This window comes from Puma concolor, chromosome B4 (genome assembly GCF_028749965.1).
Source record: "Puma concolor isolate L17-30 chromosome B4, mPumCon1.1.hap2, whole genome shotgun sequence".
NCBI lineage: Eukaryota > Metazoa > Chordata > Mammalia > Carnivora > Felidae > Puma > Puma concolor.
In genome coordinates, this window is record NC_141673.1 from 82,332,961 (window position 1) to 82,357,932 (window position 24,972).

Genomic DNA, 24,972 nt, shown 5'->3' on the forward strand with positions numbered 1-24,972 from the left:
AACACTTGTAATTTATCTTCCTTTTTTTGCCCTGGGTGTAAAAATAAAAGAAATCTAAAAGAAATGAAATTTTAAAAAATTTTAATGAAAAAAACCCCTTAACTATAGTAGTAATCAATGGCATAAAGCATCAGTACAGTATAAATAATTGTTTGGCACTAAACATTTTCAGGGAGGTCTTTTCAGAGAAGATAAACAATATTTACACTTCCAAAGTACAGTTACCAAGGTCTTTCAAACTGAGTAAACCTAACCCATATAAGAAAGAGAATTGTTTATCAGCATGTAGCTGAATAATGGAAACTCCTGCAATTTTTTTAATCCCAAATGATACTTTCTTATAAAGATTGTATTAGCATATGAAAAATAGTGAATATGAAATAATCACATATTCCCCAAAGCATCTTCATACGAATATGAAGGAATTCTCTAGTTATACTGTTTTTTTGAGCTCTGAGGTTAATGATTGTAAAGTTTACTAAATCTCCTCTTTATAAAACCATAATTGCCTAATTTTCAAAATATTATATAGTTGTGCTTTTAAGTAAGTATCATATTTACATAAAATCACAGGCATACTGAGATGAGCACTTACTTTTGGCATCGATCAGCTTCTCCCTTGGTGAAATATCAGAAGAAAGTTGCTCCTTTACTTTGGCAACATCTTTTGGATGTAAGAAGTCAAATAAGCTTTGTCCAGTCAAGCTAGCCTATTTATAAGGTAGATGTTTGTTTAAAATTAGTACCACAGTTTTTCTACATTTCTTCATATAAATGTACGGTAAAAACTGTTAAAGTGGCTTTTTCTTAAGCTCAAAAATACATCTACTGCACTGTGTGACATTAACTTAGTGTTAAAAGCAGGGTGATACTTGTAGATAGAAACACATGCACACAAAACCGTATCTGGAAACACACAAATCACAGACACGTAATTACTAATGTTCAGTGGACTCTTGTGAACATCCCCCAATTCACTTGTTACTTCTAAATCTTATTATGATTTAAACTTTTTTTACGTGGTAAAAGTAAAGAGATTGTCATTATAATATAATATGGAAGTCACAGAGAATCTGTAATTTTATGGTGTGACTCAGATTTAAAAAAAAATCACTATACTATTAAAAAACAGAATTTGGGGTGCCTGGGTGGCTCAGTCAGTTAAGTGTCCGACGCTTTGTTTCAGTTCAGGTCATGATCCGGCAGTTCATGAGATCCAGCCCCTCCTTGGGCTCTGCACTGACAGTGTGCAGTCTACTTGGGATTCTTGCTCTCTCCCCCTCTCTCTGATAAATAAACGTTAAAAAAAAAATCAAACCTGGAACACCTTCCATTTCCCATTCCCCTTCTCCCAATATGTAGAGCATTCCTACTCTATGCTTTTACTTGTATGGTCTCATCATCTAGAATTCATTACTCCTTTCTCTACAAACTCAAAATTCCCTAGCCACTCTAGTCAATTGCCTTTTACTCCCCAGACTCCCTCCTCAACTTGAAATGTCTTCCTTCCCTTGTCTGCTCATCTTAAAGCCTAAGCAGACATTCTACTTTGTATGTGAAGCCTTCCCTGACCCACAGTGATTACCCTTCTTGTGAAATCCTTTATTATCTAGGTAGATATTATAGAAGGCAGAACAAATGGACCAGCTGATACAATTAGCCTGGTGGCAGTTAGATATCTCATATTTTTAAAACTAGCATTTTATAAATCAATCTACTGTGTCATTGGTTAATAGAAGTTTATACCCATAACTCTTTGCCTCAAAGAAAACCTGGTTTATGAGTCTAAAAAGCTGAGGACCAGACCCCGTATGATGGTGGGGATTTCAAAGTCCTCCTGAGTAGTCAGTGCCCAGGGGGACTGGATTCCATGTCACTAATTTGGAACTTATGTGCTATCCTGAATTGTTATCTTCACATGTGTGTGTGCATGGTGTTCTCTATCTTCTGTTGGAAAATAACCACGTCTTGCCCTGCTTTTGTGTCCCTTAGGCAGCTAAAACCAGCTGTATGATTCATTGGGTTCTTACTCCTTCCATAAGTAAGTTCGCAGCACCTCTTCTTTTTATCTATGAATCTTGTATCTCTCCAAATTTTCATGTTTGGGGAGAAAATAGGTGAAATTAATGGGAGTTATTTAAGATTAAACCCGTGGTCAATTTGATTTCTATTTTAAAGGAGACCACAGCATGATCTCACGGTGCATGAGATCAAGCCCCACGTCAGGCTCTGCACTGACAGCAAGGAGCCTTCTTGGGATTCTCTCTCTCTCTCTCTCTCTCCCTCTCAAAATAAATAAATAAACTTAAAATGAATAAAGGAGATCACAGGTGTTAGTTTATTCACTCTGGTGGATTATTGTTAGTGCTATAGCTTTTGAGTAACTTTTTTATTACTGGCAAGTATTAATTTATTAATTTAAATTAAATGGTGTTCAGGAATGAGGAGGTAAAGAGATTACAAAGCTAGATAAATAAAAGATGTATTTTAGAGTTTGCTGCCAGAGATTAGAGCAAAAGCTAACATGCAATGCATATAACCTAATAATATATAATAATGCTGTCTTTTGGAGGAAACAGAAGGGCCACTAACATTTTTCAGACAGTCTCAAATATGACAGCTATGTCTTTACATCCTAAGAGACCCATGTAACCACCATTTCCCCTTTTTACTTAAGAGAAAGTTCAGGCTCAGGAAGATTAACTTGCTGGAGGTCAAGAAGTGAACACTCTTGTCAGTAATAAACACCCATACTCTTTCCATACATCTTTCCATCTCTCTTGGGGTTCTTCTAATCAAGCAAACCTTAGCCCCCAGCACAGTGGGGAGACAGGGTTCAGGAAGAGAACCCAGAAATAAGTGTTTGTTCAAAAAAATTAAACATCAGGCGGAAAATATCCTCAGTTTTGGATACCTGATCATAATTAAGTGTTTTGGAGACTGATTTTGAAACGAAGAGAATTTTTCCTCTTTCACAGCCAACCACAAATAGGAAGCCTTCTGCAGTCTAGGATTTAAAAATATAAAAGTAAATATTTTTAAATATCTTCTTTCTTACACACATTCAGAGACTGTGAAATTGCTGTAGCGATAACACTAAGAGTGGTTGGGGCAGCTGGGTGGCTCAGTTGGTTGAGCATCAGACTCTTGAATTGGTTCAGATCGTGATCTCACAGTTCATGAGTTTAAGCCCTGCATCAGGCTCTGTGATGACATAACAGAGCCCGCTTGAGATTCTCCCTCTCTCTTTGCCCCTACCCCGCTCACAATCTCTCTGTGTCTCTCAAACTTAACAAAACAAAACAAAAAAAAACTAAGAGTGTTCATAGAGCTAGTAAAATTAGGAAATTTTCTTAAGATGTAAAAGGATTTGTGAGGAACATCAAATTGAATGAACTCCAATCTAAACTCGTTTTTGACATGGAAAGTTTAGCCATGGAATATATGGTTGAGAGATTTTCTAATACAAAAAACACCTATACCAAATTCTATACCGCATACAGAAACTATAAAGATATCAAAACACATCCATAACACTTTCCCGAGGATGTTCTGAGATGAAGGGACTGTGTAGACTAGGGACAAGGAAAAGAGAAGACATCCTACGATAGATATACTTTTTGAATTATGATAAGGTGCCGCTCATTTAAAACTAAATTTAAAAAATTCTAACATCAGCTACTCCCACTGAAATCTGCCCAGGACATCCTTTGGGAAGCAACCTATATGGAAATGGATATGTATGGACACAGGATGAGTCTGGCACTCCATTGGACATTTCCTTGATTAATTTCTACTAACTGGAAACAAACATGAAGTGACTTAGGCAGACATATTCTATAAGGGCAGAACCAGTATATATTATGAATGAAAGAAACACCTAAAGATTGGTGAGAAAGTTTCCAAAGCATATTATACATTTTTCTAACTTTAAAAATCTTCATCTTCGGGGCACCTGGGTGGCTCAGTGGGTTAAGCGTCTGACTTCAGCTCAGGTCATGATCTTGCGGTTTGTGGGTTCAAGCCCCATGTCAGGCTCTGTGCTGACAGCTCAGAGCCTGGAGCCTACTTTGGATTCTGTGTCCCCCTCTCGCTCTGCCCCTCCCCTGCTCATGCTCTGTCTCTCTCAAAAATAAATAAACATTGGGGCGCCTGGGTGGCTCAGTCGGTTGAGTGTCCGACTTCGGCTCAGGTCATGATCTCGCGGTCTGTGAGTTTGAGCCCCGCATCGGGCTCTGTGCTGACAGCTCAGAGCCTGGAGCCTGTTTCGGATTCTGTGTCTCCTTCTCTCTCTGACCCTCCCCCATTCATGCTCTGTCTCTGTCTCAAAAATAAATAAACGTTAAAAAAATAAATTAATTAAAAATAAATATTAAAATCTTGATCTTCAAAAAAAAATCCTTTATATTTCTATCAGGAATATCATATTTAAATTCAGCTGTTCAGGGGTGCCTGGGTGGCTCAGTCAGTTACGTGTCTGACTCTTGATTTCAGCTCCGGTCATGAACTCATGGTCATGAGATGGAGCCCTGAGTTGGGCTCTGTACTGGATGTGGAGCCTGCTTAAAATTCTCTTTCTTCTTCCCTCTGCGCCACTCCCCCACCCCACCCCCCCAATAAATACATACATACAGCTGCTCAAATAAAAGAAGGGCCTTTTAGGGGCGGCTGGGTGGCTCAGTCAGTTGAGCGTCCGACTTGGTTTCAGCTCAGGTCATGTTCTCAGGGTTTGTGAGTTTGAGCCCCACGTCAGGCTCTGCATTTACAATGTAGAGCCTGTTTGGGATTCTCTCTCTCTCTCCCTTTCTATGCCCCTCACCTGCTCTCCCTTCCTCACTGTCTCTCAAAATAAATAAGCTTTTAAAAAATTAGAAGAGGGGCACCTCGGTGGCTCAGTTGGTTGAGCGTCCGACTTCAATTCAGGTCATGATCTTCTGGTTTGTGAGTTCGAGCCCTCCATCGGGCTCTGTGCTGACAGCTCAGAGCCTGGAGCTTGCTTTGGATTCTGTGTCTCCTCCTCTCTCTGCCCCTCCCCTGCTCATACTCTGTCTCTGTCTCTCAATAATAAACATTAAAAAAATTTTTTTTTTTTTAATTAGAAGAAAAAAAAAGGTTAGAGAGGGAGGGAGCCAAAACATAAGAGACTCTTAAAAACTGAGAACAAACTGAGGGTTGCTGGGGGGGTGGGAGGGTGGGTAATGGGTATTGAGGAGGGCACCTGTTGGGATGAGCACTGGGTGTTGTATGGAAACCAATTTGACAATACATTTCATATTTAAAAAAAAATTAGAAGAAAAAGGGACAAGTGTATATATATATATATAAAGAATCTTTCTGGGGCGCCTGGGTGGCGCAGTCGGTTAAGCATCCAACTTCAGCCAGGTCACGATCTCACGGTCCGTGAGTTCGAGCCCCACGTCGGGCTCTGGGCTGATGGCTCAGAGCCTGGAGCCTGTTTCCGATTCTGTGTCTCCCTCTCTCTCTGCCCCTCCCCGTTCATGCTCTGTCTCTCTCTGTCCCAAAAATAAATAAACGTTGAAAAAAAAAAAATTAAAAAAAAAAAAAAAAAAAAAAGAATCTTTCTGTTTAATCATTCTGCGGCTTAAAGGCCAGGAGTCATAGCACAAGATCAAGACACTTATCACCTCCTGGGGGCAGGATAAGCCAATGACATGGCCATATTTTCCATGTCAAATAAACCTCTAGACCAGTGAATCTGAAAACCCATGCATGTGTAATGATGAGAACAGAAATGTCAAAGCATCAACTGATAGCTCATAATAGTAACTGGCTAATGTTCAGAGAACAGAATCCTGAAGGAATAGGATATGAAGTAGATGACTTTGAAGGTGGTGGTGATGGGGGACCAGATCCCATGGCATAGGAGGTGAGTGCAGTAGGTGGTGTAAGTTTAGCATTAAAGACAAGCTTTGCTCTGTACATTGGAAAGTACCTACCCCGTCTCTACTTTCATCATCCCACGCTAAGGCACGGTTACTTGTGCAACTTATTTTTGTATTAAGGGAAATGTGGTGTAATAGAGAGTCCCGTGTGTTTACAACTGGAAGCAAACTGAAGAAAGTCTGTGTCCTACTCAAGCAAAGTAGAAAGGACAAACGCAGCTTAGACAAATAGATCTCTTTACTTACCTTAAGGATTAAGTGTCTGAGCTCATTATCCTGAATAAATGAAGGTCTATAATTATCTCCTGCATAAGAATTAGTCATACCTAAAAATAAATCCAAAAGTTATGGAAAATAGTGTAGAGTTGGAAACGTAGTAAGTGCTCAGTGAATATTAGCACTGTTGCTCCTGCCAATATTGAAAATGGTATTTTCTCTTTTAGCACTTTCTAAGACCTTATTGTGATCATTCTTTCATTATTACTAGATTGAAATGTCCTGCTTTTATGCTGTAAATTCTTAGAACTACTTATTCCCTTATACTTAGATGTGTAGACAGTAGGAGCTGTATTTAAAAAGAGTGATATCGGGGCGCCTGGGTGGCGCAGTCGGTTAAGTGTCCGACTTCAGCCAGGTCACGATCTCGCGGTCCGTGAGTTCGAGCCCCGTGTCAGGCTCTGGGCTGATGGCTCAGAGCCTGGAGCCTGTTTCCGATTCTGTGTCTCTCTCTGCCCCTCCCCCATTCATGCTCTGTCTCTCTCTGTCCCAAAAATAAATAAACGTTGAAAAAAAAAAAAAATTTAAAAAGAGTGATATCTCTAACACTACAACATGCAACAATATTCAACGATCTACTTATTTCTGTAATTTCTTAGCTTATTAAAACTGATCATGTGAATTACCCCAAAGAGGAAAACTGTGGAATTTTAAACCATTTCTATGGATTCATAAAATTTTCCATATAGCTCTTTAAAAATCATAGGGAGACTTCTGATAATATACGAATATGTATAAAATATAAACGAAATAATGCAAGCCCTAAGCACAGAGTATATTGTATTAAAGTAACTGAACAGCTGGCAAAATAAGGAATCAGCAGGTCAAAACCTAGGTCAAAGTTTGAATGAGAGAAGTAAGGGAAGCACCAAATCACATTTGCCCTGAAGGTATCTACCCACCTTGACAGGAGAAAGCCCTTTGTGGCCACAAGGGGGCGCAGGGGACAGTCCACCAAGCCTAGGTGCCCAATCTCTAGATAACCTCCAGGCAAGGGTGATTCACAGGTCAATCAACTTTCCCTCCCTTTTACTTCTCAACATCCCTAACCCCAAGCCTTCTTCCTGAGGATCGCAAGAAAAGTTGGTTTTGCAAGAGAAAGATGGGTTAATGCCCTGAGAGGGTCCTCCCCTCTACCTTGAGATATTTTAACTACATAGTGGTCCTTGGATGATTTGCAGCTCAAACTCACAAAATACCTAAGTGATGGGGGGTGGGGAGGAGGGAATCACACCTCATGGTATGATTCGATAACGTTTTCTCAGATTGGTGGCACCATTATGAGCCTTGCATAAGTAAACGAAAACCTGTCAGGGGTACCTGGGTAGCTCAGTCAGTTGAATGACCGTCTCTTAATTTTGGGTCAGGTCATGATCCCGGGGTGATGGGATCGAGCCCCATGTGGGGCTCTGTGCTGAGCATGGAGCCTGATTAAGATTTTCTCTCTCTCTGTCTCTCCCCAGATTTCATGCTCTCTCTCTTAAAAAAAAAAAAAAAATCTATTTTTCAGAATCTATCTTCTAGGTAGGCCACCAAGAATTCCCTCAAACGATTTCTTGTTATAATTACTACACAGCAACCTGGTGGGAGGAAGCTGAGAAAGAGCTGAAAGATACAGACTGCATTCCAGGCCAGGGTACAGCAATACATCAATTTGAGCAAAGCAGTGATAAATGCTTGTCTGGCTTGAAGCAAGGTTGGCAGAGGGATGCTGGGGAAACCCTGTCAGGGTAAATTGGCCAGAATAGGCGAGTCCTGACAGTGAGTGAGGACGTGCTCTTGAGAAAATGAGGGGAGCAAGGGCAGAGCTAAAGCTAGGGTGAGGTGTTAATAAAATGCATGCCGTGACATTCTGTACATGTGCCAATGAGGGATAATGAATTTGGATTCTCAGATTTCTGCTGGCAAAAACCAATGAGGAAACATGGTTGCTCACCTTTATGACAGTGTTCATTAGGTTAAAATGATCGAAATCACAGTAACTATTCCTCCCCCTCCTCCTCTTACCAACTCCAACATGAGTAAACACTGTGCTTGTCCTTTATATATATTATTCTTTACTCTTGACAACGACCCTATCGGGTAAGTGCATCATCCCTGTTACAGATACAGAAGCTGAGGATTAGAATGTTAAATAATGGGAGTAAGTCACACAGCTCTTAAGTCGAAGAGCCAAGATTTGAACCCAGGAGGTTTGCTTCTGGGACTATATGCATGTACCATTGTACCCTACTGGGCCCCAGTGTTATGACTGCACACATATAATGCCCACAGTTTCTCTGAAGGCACATGATGAAAAGAAGGGCTACTCTAAGTGTGGTCTGCGGACCAATGTCAGCAGCAAACTGTGGCAGGTGAGTACAGAAACTAAGAACAAGCATTTAGACCCTTATGGAATTGACACTGTTATGGATCCCAGCCCCGATCCTTTTTCCAGTAATTAAGTGTATTTCACAATGGATGGGAGTGGATAACACTTGTCCTCCACCCAGCTAATTTGAGAAGCACTGCTGAGAGTATAGTACAAAAAATTATTCACCATCCTTCTGTCTTTAAAGTAATTACGCAGGGACCCAAATAACACGATCCACCTGCAGCCCTCTGATGATTCCGTGTCTAGGCTTTTGTGGTGCGAGCTGGGGGTATATGCTGGTAAATGCCCTGGAATGCAGACAGACCCAGTGGCCTTAAGTCCTCTCACTTGTGGGCAGCACTGACTAAAGGGTATGCTCAGGATGTGCGAGGAGTACTTGATCGCCACACTTCAGCTTAGAAGGGCCCAGGGCAAAAACCTGTGCTCCATGCCACAGAATCTGCTCTGGATTTAGACAGTGTCTTATCCCCACGGAGCTTCTATTGCTGCTCCTGTCACTCATACTTCTACTGTAGCATTTATCACACTAGGTTTTAATGATCTCTGCCGGGGTCTGTTGCTCTTGCTTACCGTGAACCCCTAGAGCATAGAGATCTTGCTTCCTTTTCAAGTTCCCAGCATAGACAGGAAGCTACTTGCTGCCCAGTGCATGATTGTTGAATTAATCGATAGATTTGTGGCTTTTCCCTTAGGTCCGCCTCCCTCAGGGCCTTACAAATGTGAAAATTGTTGGGTAATTTTAGGGTTGCAATCAAACGACCTCAGTTGAGCCTGCAAATGTTCACTGCCAAAAGACTTAAAGGAAATATTGCATACAACTTATGCAAGATCCAGTTGTGGGTAAAAGAGAATCTTATTTCACAACAGTTATGAAAATGAGACCTCCAGTCACACTCCCAAAAGGAAGCCTGCCAAGCAGTATCCCCACGCTTGTGCCATTCTGCATGGCATTGAAGGGGTCAAGGCTATACGTTCTTTTCCCCACCGCCTGCTCTTCGGATCTGCACACAGTCAACTGGTTAGAGTGGAGAAGCCACTGTTCTACCACATGTGGAAATCTAAGGAAGGTGATTGAAAGTACTATTTTTTGTTAAAGGGACTTCTTAGGCAGAAAAGAAGGGGCTATAACTAGAACACTATGAAAGAAAAATATTTCACTGGTAAAAACAACTATGTAGCAAAGGTAGTGGATCCACCACTTATAAAACTAGAATGACAGTTATAAGACAAAGGTAGTAAAATTATATCTATAAAAATCAAAGGATACACGAAATAAAAAAGATGTAACCTGTGACATCATATATATAAAATGTGGAGGGGGGAGTACAAATGTAGTGCTTTTAGAATGTGTTCAAAGTTAACTGACCATCACCTTAATATAGGCTGCTCTATACTAGGATGTTATATATGAAACTCATGGTCACTACAACCAAAAACCTATAATACATACACAGAAAATAAAGACAAATAAATCTAAGCATCACACTAAAGAAAGTCATCAAATCACAAGGGAAGGGACCAGAAGAAGAAAGGAATGGAGATGAACTACAAAAACAACCTGAAACAATTTTTAAAATGCCAATATGTACCTATCAGTAATTACTTTAAATGTAAATAGACCTAATGCTCCCATCGAAAAACATAGAGTGACTCAATGGGTAACAAAACAAGACCCAACTATATGCTGCCTACAAAAGACTCACTTCAGAGCTAAAGACACAGACTGAAAATGAAGGAATGGAAAAAGATATTCCATGCAGATGAAAGCAAAAGAAAAGATGGGGTAGCAATACTTATATCAACAAAATAGACTTCAAAACAAATAACAAGAAACTAAGAAGGCCATTACGTAATAAAGGGAATGCTCCAACAAGAGGATATAAAAATTGTAAATACCTATGCATCCAACATAGGAGCACCTAAATACACAAGGAAAACACGAACATACATAAAGGGAGTAGTTAACAGTAATACAATAATAGTAGAGGACTTTAACACCCTACTTGTATCAACAGATAAATCACCTAGACAGAAAATAACAAAACAGTGGCTTTGAATGACAGAGTACAACAGATGGGCTTAACAGATATACATACACAAAACATCCCATCCAAAATAACAATACAGATTCTTTCCAAGTGCACGTGAAACATTCTCCAGGATAGATCACGTTAGGCCATAAAACAAGTCTCAATAAATTTAAGACTGAAAAAAAAAGAACCTGAAATCCTATCAAACATCTTTTTTGACTACAACAGTATGAAACTAGCAATCAATTAAAAAAGGAAACCTGGAAAAACACAAATGTGTAGAGGCTAAAAAAACACACTACTAAACAACCAATGGGCCAACAACTCATAGAGGAAAGGAAAAAATACATGGAGATAAATGAAAATGTAAACAATGGTTCAAAATCCCTGAGATGTATCAAAAGTAATTCTAAGAGGTAAGTTTATAGTGATACAGACCCACCTCAAGGAAGAAGAAAAATCTCAATCTAACTTTATACCTAAAGGAGCTAGAAAAAGAACAAACAAAACCCAAAGTTAGTAAAAGGAAGAAAATGATAAAGATCAGAGTGGAAATAAATGAAACACAGACCAAACAAACAAAAAAAACAACCAGAAAAGATCAATGAAACTAGGAGTTCATTCTTTAAAAAGATAAAATTGTTAAAACTTTGGCCAGATTTATCAAGAAAAAGAATCAAACAAAATCAGAAATGCAAGAGGAGAAGTTACAACCAACACTGCAAAATTGCAAAGCATTAAAAAAGACTAGAACAATAAATTCTATGCAAACAAATTAGACAAACTAGAAGAAATGGATACATTCCTAGAAACCTACAATCTTCCAGAAATGAATCAGGAAAAAAGAATCTGAACAATTACCAGCAATGAAATTGAGTCAGTAGTCAAAAAATTCTCAATAAACAAAAGTCCAGGGCCAGATGGCTACATCACTGAATTCTACCAATCATTTAAAGAAGAATTAATATCTACCTTTCTCAAATCATTCCAAAATATAGAAGAGAAAGGGAAACTTCCAAATTCATTCTATGAGGTCAGCGTTACCCTGATTGCAAAACCAGACAAAGACACTACAAAACAAGAAACTTACAGACCAATAGCCCTGAAGAACACAAAAATCCTCAACAACATACTACCAAACCAAATTTAACAATACATTAAAAGGATCATTCACCATGATCAAGTGGGATTTGTTCCAGAGATGCAAGGATGGTTTGGTATCTGCAAATCAATCAAAATACACCATGTTATAAAATGAAAGATAAAAATAGTATGATCACCTCAACAGATGCAGGAAAAAGCATTTGGCAAACACAATATTTAGATAAACTCAGCAAAGTGGGTACAGAGGGAACATAACATAATAAATGCTATAAATGACAAACCCAGAGCTAACTTCATCCTTAGTGGTAAAAAGCTGAATGCTTTTCCTCTAAGATCAGGAAGAAGATGAGGATGCTCATTCTTACTGCTTTTATTCACCATATTACTGGAAGTCTTAGCCACAGCAATCAGATAAGAAAAAGAAAGAAGAGGCATCCAAACTGGTGAGGAAGGAGTAGAACTGTCACTATAAGCAGATGACAAAATACTACACAGAGAAAATCCTACAGATTCCACCAAAAAACTATTAGAACTAATAAATGAATTCAGTGAAGTTGCAGGATACAAAATCAATATACAAAAATCCATTGCCCTTCTATACACTAATAACTAGCAGAAGGAGAAATTAATAGAGCAATTACATTTAGCATTGCATCAAAAATAATAAAATACCTAGGAATAAATCTGACCAAGGAAGTGGAAGAACTATACTCCGAAAACTGTAAGACATTGATAAAAGACTTGGAAGATGACACAAATGGAAAAATGTACTGTGTGCACTTAAGATAAAGCTTTTAGTGAAACCAAGATTTTCGATATCTAGAGTCGTGTTCTCTCCACATACAGAATATCAGCACGTATCAAGATTGATGCCTATAAAAAAACTGATGCCTATAAAGCTGAAAGACACATCTGCACAGAATCTCAGTAGCCAATAACAACAGAACGAATGAATCAAGTACCTTGATTACAGGGAGGACTTCACAAATCCAAGTGTGGAAGCCACTTCCAAACTCACCTTTTAAAGATCTCACGTGTTGGACAGCCATTCTTAAAACCGTAAGTTTGTCCAGTCTACGTGCCACGGGATTGCACTGAGGGATCATTGCAGACAGTTCTTCAATCAGGTTATTCATTTTATCTCTCCTCCGCTTTTCGGTTTGACTATGAGCTTCTCTAAGAAGGAAAAGAACCTCCTTTATTTTAACAAAGAGCAGACCCACGGTTCCCCCAGAGGCACCAGCTGGAGCCAGAGGAGGTCCCCAAGCACACGCGGTCCTAGCTCCCAACTCTGGCCCTGCACTGGCAGTTCAGGGAAGAGGAGGGCGCTGCTGAGCACAGGGACGGTGCTCATTCACGGAGCTTTCACCCCACCAACTACCCTTGCTCCTTCCTCCCTATCTTATTTCTGCAAGCCTTCAAGAATTAAGATGTGTCTGAGAACCACGCGGGTAGTTTTATAACTTCCTGTCTTCAGAGGAAGAGTTGAGTAGCCTTCCATTGCAGCTCACTCCTCCCGGGTATTATCATCAGCAGTTATCGGCATCTTTTTTTTTTTTTAATGTTTAGTTTTGAGACAGACAGAGACAGAGAAGGGGAGGGGTGGAAAGAGGGAGACGCAGAATTCCAAGCAGGCTCCAGTCTCTGAACTGTCGGCACAGAACCCAACACGGGGCTCGAACTCATAAGCTGTGCGATCATGACCTAAGCCGAAGTCGGAAGTTTAACCGACTGAGCCACCCAGGAGCCCCGGCACCTATCAGCATCTTAAGGTCACTCTCTTCCACAGCTCCTTCCCATGGGGCTACAAGTGTGTGCAAATCTCTCCATCCGGGGGGTGTGGGGAAACAACCTTTTCCCAATTCTAGGGATTTTTTTCCTTGCCATCTTCCCTTCTCAGCCAGCTTGCTGGGAAGAACACCATCTCCACTATGTCTTTCACTTCACAGGCTTTCCATCTATTAAAATCAACCTCCCACAGACACTGACCCACTGAAACTATTTCTAGTGTCCTTATTTTATGCAGTTCCTTGCTGATCCCTGACTTGAATTTGACAGTACTGACATTTCTTATTCTTTTTCCGGCTTCTGGGACCGTTCCTGCTCCTGCATTCCTCCTGCTCAGCTCAGTCCCCCCTTAGTCTCTCTATCAGCTCTTCGATCCTTAAACAGTGGTGTCCCCAAGATTCCCTGTTTGGCTATACTCTTTCCTCACCTTACAGCTTCACCCTGAGATACCTCCTTTCTGCAAAGACTTTACAATTGTACATAAGCTGCTTACTAGGAAATCCCTACCTCATTCATACCTCACCCAGGCCCCGACCTTCAGAACTTGAATTACACACCTATGTGATTCACAAGCGCCTTAAGCCTCAAGTAATCCCACACTGAATACATTCTTTGCAATTTGCCCCATTTTATTTCTCCTTCCTCCATTACCCCTGATTTACTCCTTTCATAGAGTTTATCTTGGTTGCTGACATCACTAGGGTCATTCTAAACCCTTCCTTCTTTACTCTGAGGAACCACATAATCACAAATTCCTATAGGTTCTAGTTCTTAAATATGTCTTCTCTTCCTCTCCATCCATCGGTCGCCACCTTAATTCATTAGGCGATAGCTCACTGCACTATCCCCAAAAGCCTTTTAACCTGCTATACTTTCTAGTGTCTTCCTCTTCCAGTCTATACAAACCGCCGCTTCCAAAATTATTCTAAAACAAATGAAGTCATCGAATTCCACCGCATAAAGCTGCTAAATACATTTCCACTGCCTAAGAGGAAGAGCCAAACTCCCTAATGACATCTCAAGGTTCACCATGCCCTGGCTTGTGCCCTCAGTTAGTTCCATCTCTCCATGCTTTCCCTACCTCTCCAAGTGTTATTTAGTAGCAACGCCAAATGACTTGCTAGTCCTCAAACATGCCAAGTCCTCTCACATCTCCACTGACTTGCTCTTTACTAGGCTTAGAATATCCTTCCCTTCTATATTCATAGAAAAATCCTACTTCTTCAAAACCCAGCTCTGTTATTCTCCCGAAAACTTTCTATGACTACTGCATGATTAATCACTTCCCTCTCTCCACTACCTCAGTACCTTTTATACTGTTACCATATGTCACCAAACCTAAGCCACCATCTGTTGGAAATTCAGTGTTAATACATCAGAAGGCAAGAAAAACGCTGCCAATTAGCAGGAAGATGCCATTGATAAGACATTTTTCACAGCTGGGAAAATGTAGGGGAAAAATGTGGATCTTACATTTCAAGAATTAGGCTATTTTACTCTTCACACTTAACTGTAAGCATTTGTCTGTTTCTTAGAATACTCAGATCATGGCAACTCCAGAATTTCCACGTAAGAAGAGTTTTCAAAGGACAATCTGATGGGTAAGAAGTAGGAGACTTGCTTGGAGCTATTTCTATAACAACTTTATTTTCTAAAAATTTTTTCATGTTTATTTTTGGGAGCAAGAGGCAGACAGAGCGTGAGTGGGGGAGGGGCAGAAAGAGAGAGGGAGACAAAAGCTGAAGCAGGCTCCAGGCTCTGAACTGTCAGCACAGAGCCTGATGCAGGGCTCAAACCCATGACCCACGAGATTATGACCTGAGCTGAAGTCGGACATTTAACCGACTGAGCCACCCAGGCGCCCCTACGGCAACCTTAAATTAGATGAAAGAAAATGTAATTTTTCTACATAAAAGAGTGAGGGGGTGGGGAGAACACTAAAGGAGACTGATGGAGATACTACTTCCCTCTCCCCGCAACCATTCACACTTGGGTAATGCCATTCCTGGAACAAACTATGTCCTTTTGAGTGAACGGGATGGAATTAAAATTATATGTGTATTCACATAAAATTTAGTTATGCACTCATACTTTGGTCTATTCACGAGTAATTTTTAGATTAAAATTTAATGATTAGAAGAATGTTATAGTTATCCTCGTGTTAGAATGATCACCTCTTGTTTCTACCCGTATTACCCACCAGCACGGACAACAGCAATGGACAGAGATGCCCGATGCCTCGGCTGTACAGCAGACAGGGTGCTCTCAGAGCTGTGGGTTAGAGACAGGTGAGGACAGGTGGGACCAAGGCCACTGTGGAGAACAATGAATGATGACGGTAGGAACCAGGGAACCCAGAGGAAGGCACAATAGCTAGCATTTGAATAAAGTTCTTTTCTTCAAGGAGATGCACTTGACAAGACATCTGGACGATCCTATGAAGGAAAGGCATGCTTCCCAGAGACTGGTGCTCACTTCATAATGGAGCAGGGCTCTGGCTCTGAATTCTGTGTACTGTTATTGCCACTCTGACCCATGCCAGAGTTTTGTAAATCACATCAAAAGCCAGAATAAATGACGAAAAAGCAACACTGAGATGCGGCCAGGTGGCCAGATCTAGAAAAATTTTTCTTGATGTTGAGACTACGTTGAAACAACTGACAGAGAATTTTACGACGATGAATTCCTAACCATCAGAAGCTCCTCATAAGTAATCGTTTGTTTATATTTTGTTTATATTTGGTTATATATTTATTTATATTTGTTTATATAAGGAACCCACTCTTCTCTAGTGCTTAAGGGAAATATTTTAATAAACAGCTCTTGTAAGAAAAATTTAGAGGCATCTTAAGACAAAATGTTATTCAAGTAGATAGAAAAGAAAGTAGATAGAAAAACCTCATATTCGTGAACCAATTCTGTCTTGATGTTGCCTTTCACTTTGGCTAAAGGTTTGCATGTGCAGCCTTTTCCACCCACCACGTGCCAATCTCACAATTTAATGTACCTGAAGGACTTCATTTGTACGTGTTGTTCACCATCTTCCTTTCTACAAAAAAGCAGGATAAAATGTCAAACTACATGAAACAGATTTTATTTAATTCTTGAAAGAGAAATAAATGTGAGATTAAGTACCATCATCCTAATTCCTGTTCAGTGTTTAGTTACGAATGCTACCCTGAGCTCCTAATGACCAGAAATGATTATCACTGTTGACACAAACGGTGGTTCTCCTCCCGAGGCTACAGGCACATGATCCCCAACAGGGCGACAGGAACCATGGTAGCTGACAATGAACAATAATTGGTGCTCTACTTAAAAATGATCTTATGCCAATCCTGAGAAATAGAATTTTAATATGAATAATGTTAAATAGAATAATTTTTCAACAATTGATGGCTTTACCAAAAATTTTACGGCAGCTGTATGAAAATAGCCTAAAAATGAATTAAGAATTTCAGACCTTTAAACACAAGGAATTTATTTTGTTAAAATTCATCTGGATGATGAAAAATATCACTGAAGACTAGAAAGTCTGATCACTTGCCAATAACATTAATATTTACAGTAGCATATTCCCTAGCAGACTATGCCAAATGTATATATGTGTGTGGGAATATATACATACATGTATGTTTGTGTATGTATGTGTACGTGTTATTCATTAAGAAATGGAGTCACCAGACCACTACTAAAATAAAATATACTGATGGTGACAGAATACCTTCCACATTAAAAAATCATGCAGGCTGAGTAGTTTTTAAAATATATATATTTCAAAGAGCCTAAATGTCCATCAACTGACAAATGGATAAAGAAGATGTGGTTTATATATATATACAATGGAATACTACTTGGCAATGAGAAAGAATGAAATCTGGCCATATGTAGCAACTGGAGAATGTTATGCTAAGTGAAATAAGTCAGGCAGAGAAAGACAGATACCATATGTTTTCACTCATATGTGGATCCTGAGAAACTCAACAGAAGATCAGGGGAGAGGAGAAGGGGGAGGGAAAAAAAAACTTACAGAGGGAATAAGGCAAACCATAAGAGACTTTTAAATACTGAGAATAAACTGAGGGTTGATGGGGTTGGGGGGGGAGGGGAAAGTGGGTGATGGGCATGGAGGAGGGTACCTGTTGGGATGAGCACTGGGTGTTGTATGGAAACCAATTTGACAATAAATTTCATATTAAAAAAAATAAAACAATAATAAAATGGAAAAAAATAAAAAATATATATTTTAAGAAATATATTTCCAAATGTATCAATACAAACAGACAAAAAAAAAAAAACAAAAAAAAAACCTCTTAAATACAGAGAACAAACTGGTGGTTGCCAGAGGGGAAGTGGATGAGAAGATTGGCAAAATAGGTGAAGAGAATTAAGAGGTACAAAATTCCAGTTATAAAATATAAATAAGCCACAGAGATGAAAAGTACAGCATGGGGAACATCATCAATAATATTATAATAATGTTATGTGGTGACAGATAACTACATTTATCATAGTGAGCACTGAATGTGTGAATTGCCAAATCACTATGTTGTACACCCAAATCTAATATAACATTGTATGTCAACTGAACTTCAATAAGGAAAAAAAACTTAAACGAGATTTAAAATATATTCAATAGAAAGTGATACAGAAGTGTAAAAAACAAAAAACAAAAATAAGCCCAATATAAATATGACTGAGATTGCAAAAAATGCCAAACAATAGAACAAAATAAACATTAAAACTAGAATTCCAGAACATTTTTCTAAAATTTGGAAAAAATCCCGGAATTATATATTGAAAGGATACCATAACCATGTTAGCATGGCCAACAAGGAATCATAATTAAAACTACTTTATTTTTCTTTAAAGTTTATTTATTTATTTTGACAGAGAGAGCAAGCACGTGCAAGTGAGGGAGGGGCAGAGAGAGAAGAGAGAGAGAATCCCAAGCAGGCTTGGTGCTGAGAGTGCAGAGCCCAATGTGGGGCTCGAACTCACAAACTGTGAAATCAAGAGTGGGACACTTAACTGAGCCACCCAGGTGCCCCATAGTTAAAACTACTTTAAAGAAAAAAAAAAAATCACTGGACAACCAGGCAAAAAGGCTAAGTCACTAATAAGGAAAAGAAAACAAGATTGTTAGTAGATTTTTCAACAATTCTTAGTGCCCAAATTTAAGATACTCAAGGAAGGGAAATATGAGTCCAGGATTTTATATCTACCCAAATTGACCTCCAAGTACAAAGCTGCAAACAAACTATTATAAACTTGCCAACTTTCAGGCTACAATGATCCCTTGAGCCCTTCCTAAAGAATCTATTAGAAATGGACATTCAGACAACCAAAAGAGTGAAAGACAGTAATATAAGGATCCATGCTGATCATTAGATATAAATACACCTGTAGAACAAAGCTAATCCATGGTTATAAAGGAGAGAGAGAAAAAGAGGCAAGTTGTTTTCTAAAAATACATATTTAAAAAATATATTTCCAAATGCATCATTTTTCAGGGGGGACTTGAAAAACTCAGAAGAAAGTACCCATAATATCACCTGGAAATTATCATAGTTAATATTTTACTGTCTCCTTCCAGTCTTTTTCTTAAACATGTATCTAGATACATACAGAAAACAGCTTTGACTATTTAATTTAGATATGGTGTGTATGTGTGTATAGTCTATGGAGATGTGTGTTCCATATATAAACAGAATATATACTATATATGGAATGTATAATATATAGAATATTACATACAATGAATAAAGTTCAGATAATAGTGTATAATTTTTTATAGCTTGTCTTATTCACTTAACATTGTAACACAAATATTTCCCACACCATCAGATATTCTTGGGGAAAAGGACTGAAAATGATTAGCCCATTGGTTAGCTAAACCATAATCTAATCATTTTCTATTACTGGATATTTCAATATTATAAATAATATAGCTAATACTATTGTGGTGCATGCATATTTGATTATTTTTCCCATGATAACCCTTCAGAAATACAATGTTATGGATAACTATTTTAAGGTTTCTGATTCATCTTGCCAAATTTCCCTCTTGACTCAACAATTATCATTTTCCAAGTTTAGCTTACCTTTGAACTATTATATTTATCTGACATATTTTGAGTTTTTAATATTTTCTTGCTTAAAAATTCATTCTATAGAAAAATTAATAAACTTTATAAAGAGATGCTTATAAATATGCCAGATAAAAAGAGCCACTAAGATAAAAACTTAAGGGATGCTTTTCCTTCTCACTGTCTAAATAAAAAATAGCTTTCATAGTTGTGGTACTGTGTCAACAATATTTTTAAATACCTAGGAATAAACCTAACCAAAGATGTAAAAGATCTGTATGCTGAAAACTATACAAAGCTTATGAAGGAAATCAAAGAAGATACAAAGAAATGGAAAAACATTCCATGCTCATGGATTGGAAGAACAAATACTGTTAAAATGTCAATACTACCCAAAGCAACCTACACATTCAATGCAATCCAAATCAAAATTGCACTGGCATTCCTCCCAAAGCTGAAACAAACAATCCTAAAATTTATATGGAACCACAAAAGACCCTGAATAGTCAAAGTAATGTTGAAAAAGAAAACCAAAGTGGGAGGCATCACAATCCCAGACTTTAGCCTGTACTACAAAGCTGTAATTACCAAGACAGTATGGTATTGGCACAAAAACAGACACATTGACCAATGGAATAGAATAGAGAACCTGGAATCGGATCCCCAAATGTATGGCCAACTAATCTTTGACAAAGCAGAAAAGAGTATCCAATGGAAAAAAGACAGTCTCTTTTGCAAATGGTCCTGGGAGAACTGGACAGCAACATGCAGAAGAATGAAACTGGACCACTTTCTTACACCATACACAAAAACAAACTCAAAATGGTTGAAAGACCTAAATGTGAGACAAGAAACCATCAAAACCCTAGAGGAGAAAACAGGCAACAATCTCTTTGACCTCAGCCACAGCAACTTCTTATTTGACACATCTGCGAAGGCAAGGGAAATAAAAGCAAAAATAAACTATTGGGACCTCATCAAGATTAAAACCTTCTGCACTGCAAAGGAAACAATCAATAAAACTAAAAGGCAACCTAAAGAATGGGAAAAGATATTTGCAAACGACATATTGGATAAAGGGTTAGTATCCAAAATCTATAAAGAACTTACCAAACTCAGCACCAAAAAAAACCAAATAATCCAGTGAAGAAATGGGCAGAAGAATGAATAGACACTTTTCCAAAGAAGACATCCAGATGGCCAACAGACACATGAAAATATGCTCAACATCACTCATCATCAGGAAAATAACAAATCAAAGCCACACTGAGATACCCCTTCACACTGGTAAGAGTGGCTAAAATGAACAAACCAGGAAACTATAGATGCTGGCGAGGATGTGGAGAAACAGCAACCCTCTTGCACTGTTGGTGGGAATGCAAACTGGTGCAGCTGCTCTAGAAAGCATTGTGAGGTTCCTCAAAAAATTAAAAATAGAACTACCCTATGACCCAGCAATAGCACTACTAGGAATTTATCCAAAGGATACAGGAGTGCTGATTCATAGGGGCACATGTACCCCAAAGTTTATAGCAGCACTTTCAACTATAACCAAATTATCCAAAGAGCCCAAATGTCCATCAATTGATGAATGAATAAAGAAGATGTGGTTTATATATACAATGGAATACTACTTGGCAATGAGAAAGAATGAAATCCTGTCATTTGCAGCAACATGGATGGAACTGGAGGGTATTATGCTAAGTGAAATAAGTCAGTCAGAGAAAGATAGATATCATATGTTTTCGAATGGGTGGAACTTGAGAAACTTAACAGAAGACCATGGGGGAAGGGAAAGGGAAAAAAATAGTTTCAAACAGAAAGGGAGGCAAACCCATAAAAGACTCTTAAATACAAAGAACAAACTGAGGGTTGATGGGGAGGTTGGGGGAGCGGGGAAAATGAGTGATGGGCATTGAGAAGGGCACTTGTTGAGATGAGCACTGGGTGTCATATGTAAGAAGTGAATCACAGGAATCTACCCCAAACCAAGAGCACACTGTATACACTATATGTTAGCTAACTTGACAGTAAATTACATTAAAAAAAAAAAAAACAAAAAACAAGGAATTCGTAACCAAAGATTATATATATGTATATATTTTTTCACATATGTTATCTGATTCTCACATTTGAGAATCATGTAGTTGTCACCATCCCCATTTTACAGAGGATGGAATTGAGGCCACTAAGGTTAATGACTGCTCAAGGTCATATACCTAACAGGAGGCTGGTATGTCTTCCATTAAGCCTCTCCTGTTGCTGTCATCATTTCCAGTCTGCTCTGTGATTGGTCTCTGAAGCAAAAAACTAGGTTAGATTAAGTCAGCTTCTTTTCTCTTTTCCCCTTTTAGTCTAACATCATACTTAGGGAATAAAACAGAAAATAATTTTACAGGTGAATGATTTTCTTCCTATTAGTCTGGAACTGTATATACATACACATTACTTCAATTTCAAAAGACAAACTTTAGCTGTTATGAATCATGCTTTTTTTTTTTTATTATAGATGTTTTGGCAAATGAACTCACTCACTGAATTCACCTCTTTGGTGAAATCCCAACCTACTGTACTTACAAAAGCCAAATATACCACTATTTCATGGTCCCTGGTAGAACAGGAAAAAGGCATGATTGTGTTAGCCAAACAATTCACTTCTTGTTTGCAGCACAAACCTAGGTAATTAGTAAATTTGCTATCTATATTTTTTTCTCCATACTGGCATTTGGTCTATAGTCATATTTTTACATATGGATTTAACAAGCTTTCTGATATCAATAATGTTTGCATTATTTAGATGCACTTTCTTAGTGTAGCATCTTATATGACAGAGACATAATTTTTTTCAAAATACAATGCAAGTTTTCCTTAAAAACTACTTTCACTGCATTTTGAATGAAATGTAGGCCTTCTCCCTACATCAAACAAAGACGAATGAAATTGGGAGCAAATACAATCCAAACATCTCCCCGATTTGCTTCGCTCCATGCCTTCCTCTTTTGAAATCCCTCTTCCTTTGGTTTCTGACATACTCCTACTTCAGAGCCATGTCTTCTCACATTTGTGGTAGGATTCCCTCCTTCCTTTACTGTGTCTAGGCCCAAGTACCCCCAGAGTATATCCTCAGCCCCCAAGTCTTCCCACTCCACACACCTCCCCCAGTGACTGCATCCAGGCCAATCCCTGCACTTGTGTCTGTACATTAATGATGTGTGAATCTCTTTCTCCAGACTAGGACTCAACCCCGAGTTCCAGACCCTCACATCCAACTGCCTACTTGAAGATCCCAGAAATAATACATTCTCATTGTGTCCAAAACTGAATTCATCATCTATCCCTCAATCTCAACATATAATACCATCCTCCATGTAGGTAACCAAGTCAGAAAACTTGTTGGACACTTATTGCATGCCTGCTCTCCCTAAACAACAATCATTAATTCTCTTTTAAATGTGTCATAATAGGTCTCTCCCTTTTCATGTCCTGCTGTCCAGAGCTACTCTCTTAGACCAATGCTCAGAAAACAACCCCTAGTAAGAACTTCTCAGCTATTTTCTCTGCCTGCTGGATTTTCCCCTTTCAACCCATCCTTCATGCTGTTTTCCACAATGATTCTCTGAAGATGTAACTCTGCTCCACTTTGCACCTGGTAGGATAGCTATATTCTTTTTAAAAATGGAAAATAACAAGTGTCAGCAAGGATATGGAGAAACTGGATCCCTCGCACTTTGCTGGTGGGAATATATAATGGTACAGCCACTGTGGAAAACAGTTGTGGTTCCTCACAAACTAAGCAGAATTACCATATGACCCAGCAATTCCACTCCTAGGTATATACCCGAAGGAACTTAAAGCAAGGACTCAAACAGATATGTGTACATCAATGTTCATAACAGCATTATTCACAATAGGCAAAAGATAAGAACAACCTAAATGCACAACAGATGAATAAACAAAATGTGATATATGGCAACCCCTGGGCAGAGCACCCCAGGACCCCTCCCTGCCCAGGTACATCACCTCTCCAAGTCACTCTCTGTACAGACAGTCCTGGAACATACTTGTTTGCACCCACTTCAGCTATCCTACCAGGACACTCACTGTGTATAGAGCTGAGGGGTCTCCTGGTCCACATACTGCCTTAACTCTAGTCATCCCACCAGGGCACCCCCTGCATGCAGTGCCCCCAGAAACCCCAGCCTGCACTCACTTCAGCTGTCCTGCCAGAGTGCCCTCAGTGTACACAATCTGAAACACTGGCCTGCATCTTCAGCTTTAGCTGTCAGGACAGGGTGCCCAGTGCATGGAGAGCCCTGGGATCCCATGACATATAACCACTTCAGCTTCAGCTGTCCTACTAGGGTGCCCTCTTTGTGGAGAGCCCCAGGACGTCCCGAATAAAACCCACTTCAGATTCAACTATCCTGCCAAGGTTCCTTCTGGGTGTAGAGCCTTAGGAAACTCCTGCATAAACCCACTATCCTGCCAGGGCACCTGCTGCATGAAGAGCGCAGGGACTGCACTGACCTGTACCCACTTCAGCTATCCTGCCAGGGTACCCACTGTGTGGAGAGTCCTGGGACACCCAGCTCATGCTAGACACATCTCCAGCCAGTGAAAGCCACCAAGTACACAAGGTCTACATAGGGAATAACACAAGACAATTACTTCAAGTTTAGAAGTAGTTATCTGCCTAATTCATAGAAACAAATATAAGAAGTCAAGTGAAATGGGGAGATAGAGAAATATACTCTGAAGGAAAGAACAAGACAAAAACTCAGAGAAAGGACCTAAATGAAATGGAGGTAAGCAATATGCCTAATAAAGAATTTAAGGTAATTATCATACAGATGCTCACTGGACTCCAGAGAAGAGTAGATTAACTCACTGGGACCTCAATAAAGAGAGAGAAAATGTAAAAAAGAACCAGAGTTGGAGAATATGATAACTGAAATAAAAAAAAATATATTAGAGAGAATCAACAGATTAGAGGATGCAGAAGAACATATCAGTGATCTGGAAGACAGAATAATGAAATGCACATAAGCTAAAGGATAAAAAGAGAAAATAGTAATAAATAAATGAAGGTAGATTAAGGGATCTTTTGGACAGCATCAAGTGAAAAAACATTCTCATTATAGGGGACCTAGAAGAAGCAAGAGAGAGGGAAAAATCCTATTTGAAAAAATAGCTGAAAACTTCCCTGACATAGAGAAGGAAACAGGCATCCAGGTTCAAGAAGCACAGAGTTCTAAACAAGATGAACCCAAGGAGGTCCAAATCAAGACACATAATAATTAAAATGTCAAAGGTTAAAGATTAAGAGTGACTTGGGGTGCCTGGCTAGCTCAGTTAGTAGAGCACACTACTCTTGATCTCAGGGTCGTGACATTCAAGTCCCACACTGG

The 24,972-nt window shown here is 39.1% G+C and overlaps 1 protein-coding gene and 1 long non-coding RNA gene across 7 annotated transcripts in view; one reads left to right on the plus strand and one right to left on the minus strand.

Moving 5' to 3' along the window:
* Positions 1-17,554, plus strand: part of LOC147579251 (uncharacterized) — a 111,732-nt gene extending 94,178 nt beyond the window's left edge. The window contains exons 2-3 of the long non-coding RNA XR_015253706.1: positions 15,011-15,076; positions 15,880-17,554. This is a non-coding gene — a long non-coding RNA (uncharacterized LOC147579251). The remainder of the gene's footprint in view (positions 1-15,010; positions 15,077-15,879) is intronic.
* The window catches only part of BMAL2 (basic helix-loop-helix ARNT like 2), a 123,315-nt gene that overhangs the window by 46,901 nt on the left and 51,442 nt on the right, over positions 1-24,972 (minus strand). For all 6 annotated transcript variants that reach the window (XM_086713782.1, XM_086713780.1, XM_086713779.1 and 3 more), the window contains 5 exons: positions 16,483-16,524; positions 12,706-12,863; positions 6,150-6,229; positions 2,915-3,007; positions 596-710 (listed from right to left, as the gene is read on the minus strand). In XM_086713782.1, the coding sequence (XP_086569908.1) occupies positions 596-710; positions 2,915-3,007; positions 6,150-6,229; positions 12,706-12,863; positions 16,483-16,524 (488 nt within the window). The remainder of the gene's footprint in view (positions 1-595; positions 711-2,914; positions 3,008-6,149; positions 6,230-12,705; positions 12,864-16,482; positions 16,525-24,972) is intronic.